The sequence below is a fragment of the Nanorana parkeri genome, unplaced genomic scaffold (genome assembly GCF_000935625.1).
Source record: "Nanorana parkeri isolate BGI_ZX_2015 unplaced genomic scaffold, ASM93562v1 scaffold646, whole genome shotgun sequence".
In the NCBI taxonomy this organism is placed as follows: Eukaryota; Metazoa; Chordata; class Amphibia; order Anura; family Dicroglossidae; genus Nanorana; species Nanorana parkeri.
In genome coordinates, this window is record NW_017306914.1 from 126,185 (window position 1) to 130,310 (window position 4,126).

At 45.1% G+C, this 4,126-nt stretch overlaps 1 protein-coding gene across 2 annotated transcripts in view; it reads left to right on the top strand.

Moving 5' to 3' along the window:
• ENTPD4 (ectonucleoside triphosphate diphosphohydrolase 4) overlaps positions 1-4,126 on the top strand; it is a 46,214-nt gene that overhangs the window by 40,360 nt on the left and 1,728 nt on the right. For both annotated transcript variants that reach the window (XM_018563270.1, XM_018563271.1), the window contains exons 10-12: positions 575-899; positions 983-1,068; positions 2,793-2,954. In XM_018563270.1, coding sequence (XP_018418772.1) covers positions 575-899; positions 983-1,068; positions 2,793-2,954 — 573 coding nt within the window. The remainder of the gene's footprint in view (positions 1-574; positions 900-982; positions 1,069-2,792; positions 2,955-4,126) is intronic.

The following is a 4,126-nucleotide window of genomic DNA, read 5'->3' on the forward strand; positions in this document are numbered from 1 at the left end:
GTCACAAGTGGTAGAGGGAGCATGGAGCCGGCTTCCCGGCCAATCAGAAAGCTGGGCAGTGTGTAATGACTCGCTGCCCGGCTTCCTGATGCCGCAAGTATCAGGCTAGGCATTGGAGCATTTGGGCGAGTATGAGTACTCGCCCAAATAATCGGCATTGGCACCGATACTAGTACTACTACTACTACTACTACTACTACTACTACTACTACTACTAGTAGTAGTATCGGTGCATCCCTAGTTTATAGCCGACTTAAAACTCCATAACAACCATACTGGCAACCATAAAAGCTTGGCAGAGGTTTTGTCCTTTTCACACTTTATTTAAACCAAAAGGTTTTGGGTTCAGATACATTAGCCACTATTAATTCCTGAAGTGACTCAAGCAAATATTCTTTGTTGTATTTGTGTATTCATTAACACCAACAGACACATAAACTGGTTGTTGGACACAGTGCTAAGCTTAGCTATAGAGCAGTGAAATATGAAAACCGTACATGCACCTGCAAGGATTAGCATTTCTATTATCAGTTCTATAAATCTTGGCGTTGCTGACAGTTTTTCCTCCTTTTAGACTTCTAGCGGGGAAGGTTGGTCTGTCTGCAGACATGCCGTATCTGGACCCATGCCTTCCATTGGACATCCCAGATAAAATACAGCAGGGGGGACAGACTATGTTTGTACGTGGAACAGGTGACTTTCACCTCTGCCGTCGGATTATCCAGCCGCTCATGAACTTATCCAATGAAACGCAGACTACTTTAAGAGGCGTCTATCAGCCACCTCTGTCCTACCACAACAGTGAGTTCTATGGCTTCTCGGAGTTCTACTACTGCACTGAAGATGTGTTGCGTATGGGTGGGGACTACAACTCGGCGCGCTTCCTGAGAGCAGCACAGGTAAACTCATGTCACCTGCCATTAAGAATGCCATAAGGGTTAATATTTCCTATTTCTAACAGTTCCTCTGTTTGCTCTTACAGGATTATTGTGCCACTAAGTGGACGGTTTTAAAAGAGAGATTTGACCGTGGTCTGTATGCTTCACATGCTGACATGCACAGACTTAAGTGAGTATGGAAAGTCACGTAGTAGAAAACATTAGCAGCGCTCATCATGTTACTCCATGTGTGTATTACCACTCCAGCTCTTTATATCTTATATGGACCAGAGTTCTATTTCTACTGTGGGCCTGTTTATTTGGCACTAACTTAAAGAGGAACTTCACCAACTAATTTAATGTCTGTCAGTTACTTTTATAGAAGAAGTCCAAGAAATGTTTTTAATAACCCGTAAAGTGGTGCTACCCCCCGCGCTGCAAGGGTTAAGTGATCATTTGTGTCTAGGTTAAAAAAAAAAGTTATACTCCCCCCAAAGCTCCAAGTTGTTGTTGTTGTTGTTGTTGTTATTATTATAAAGGATTTATACAGCGCCAACAGTTTGCGCAGCGCTTTACAAAACCTGAGGGAGACAACACCATTACCAATACGATTTCAGTACAGGAGGGCCCTGCTCGTGAGCGCTTACAATCTAGTAGAGTTGGCTTCTTAGACTGGTCCTTCTAGTGTCTCTCCCCCTTTTCAGCAGTGTCTAAGGTTTTGTAAATCATTGACATCTATGTATATCTTCACCTCACACACATTAGGTTTGATTTGTTTCCATATTTTGTATCTAATCGTATTTTTCGCTCCATAGGACACACTTTCCCCCCCCCCCAAAAGGCGGGCAAAAATGTCTGTGCGTCTTATGGAGCCAATGTGTGAGAGCTGAGGGAATCCTTATCGCCTGATGCCCGGGACATGCAGTTTCGGGCGCCAAATGAGTAGTTTTTTTGTACATTTAGCCCTGCTCCGGACAAGCAGAACTAAATGTATAGCGTGGAGCCGCCGCTCGTTTTCACTGATTAGATCACTCTGGGGGACCCGTGACCACGGCATAGGAGCTCACCATAGAGCAGACGAAGAACATCCCTCAATTCCATCTGTTCTTCGTCTGCTCTGTGTGATCACTAAGACCGTGGCGCTGTAATCACAGCACCACCTGTCTCAGCTGTCAGGAACTACACGTGTCTTATGGTCGGGTGCGTGTTATGGAACGCAAAATACCATACATCTCTGTCCGTGCAGTGCAACTACTATAAGGCTGGCCATACACTAGTAGTTTTTCCTACCTTTTAGACTGCGTAACCAACAGCGTTCTCAACAACCAGTGATGCTGACAGTGAGTGGAGCCTGGTGCTGATGCCAAGGGACTAGCTTCTCATCAGGTCTGCTCTGCTACTGTTTACAGCAGGCAGTGGGTGAATTCCATAACCAATGGCAGGCTGGTTATTGGCTATGGAATCTGGCCTCAGCCTACGTTCAATGACAAGGGTGGTACTGCTGATGGGGAACTAGTCTCTTAGAGTCCCCCATCAGGCTCCACCCACTGTCATTGGTTGCTAAGAGATTACTGGCAATGCAGGTGACAATGTATTAGCAACCACTGACCCATCCCTGGCCCCATTCAGCTGCTGGCCGGGAGATTCCCAGCCAACAGCTGAATGTAAACAAAGGGGTGGGGGATGCTTGCTGACATCACCCAAATTTGTCCATGGTCAGGGATGCGTCATTGGTTGCTAGGAAATACAATATCCTGCTTTTTTTATTAAACACAGTCCTCACTGTACATGGTCTGTCTGACACCCACTGAAATGTTTGGTCATCAGGAGTGTGATGTGGGATTTCTGTTTGTTGACTTCAAGGTGTGATTTGTACAAGTTTAATGCTGAAACCTCTTCCTGTCTTGTATACAGGTACCAGTGCTTCAAGTCAGCCTGGATGTACGAGGTCTTCCACGACGGTTTCTCATTTCCTTCTAATTACAGCAATCTGAAGACTGTGCTCCAAGTGTATGACAAGGAGGTGCAGTGGACGCTGGGAGCCATCTTGTATAGAACACGGTTTTTACCACTGAGGTATAAAATACAAACACACAAATGTAGAAGTAAAGCTGATTACTACTTCCAGAACAGGAACACAAACAAAAGCACGTTCATGGCAGAGTGTGGAAGAGTTAGATTTCTAGGCATGGTTTTATTTACGGTCTGTGCTTTGCAGTCCCGGTGACGGTCTTGCTTCTATTTCTTGTATGGGTGTCATAGAGACAGGAAGTGAGGGAAAAGGAAAATCTCCCCAATAGGGTCACACACAGAAAACATAATGACTAAAACTTTTACTCTTCCGTTAAATCCAAAACCCAATCCAGTCCAAAATGTGTTTTATTTCTTTCTCCACTGCGGGACACGGGAAGTCCTAAACCTGTTACACTGCCGCCCACAGGAGGGTTGGATATTGGCATACAAAATAAACTTCATTAGCGCAGGATGACCCCTCCTACTATCAGCATGGCTCTGCTTTTTGCTAGTGTCCTAGGGAATGGATGTCTCTTCTTCAGCTCTGCTGTTGTACAAACAAATCTATTATTTTACTAGCACTTTCCTCTTCAATTATTCTTCAGTCAAGACTCATCTCTACACTGATACTGAGGTTTCTCCTCCAGTCAGCAGCTATCCAACTCATTCGGCCTGGCCTTTTAGACTGTACGCCATCAGGATGTTGCGGGAATTTTTCCTTTTTCTACTCAATGCAAAATGAATTTCTTGTCCATTGAGGAACTGGACTGCTCTGGGTACTGTTTTGCTACAAAACGGGGTCGTGCTGATTATAGGAGAGCTGGCCTACTATACCCTGGCCTGGCCTACAGTTTTTGTGTTTGCCACTGTCCACTCCTTCTGTGGGAGTTTAAAGGAGAACTATGGGGTCAGTGTTTTTCCCCATAGTTCTCCTTAGGGTAACGGGAGGACACAAACTAGCGTCCATGTGTTACTCAATGGACTCCAAGAAAAAAGTTTTCAGTGAGTACAAATATCCTATTTTGATGGAATAAGCTACAAAACACCCACCTGATAGTGAGATATCTGTTGTATATGTCACTCTGCTGTGCTGCCTATTAACCCCTTCGTGACTGACGACGTACAGTGTACGTCGCCAGCATCGGGGCTGTTTAAACAGACTCCCGGCGACTTTTGCCGCCGGGACTCTGTTTAAACTTGTAGAGCCGACTGTCGGCTTTACAACAGAAGCGATC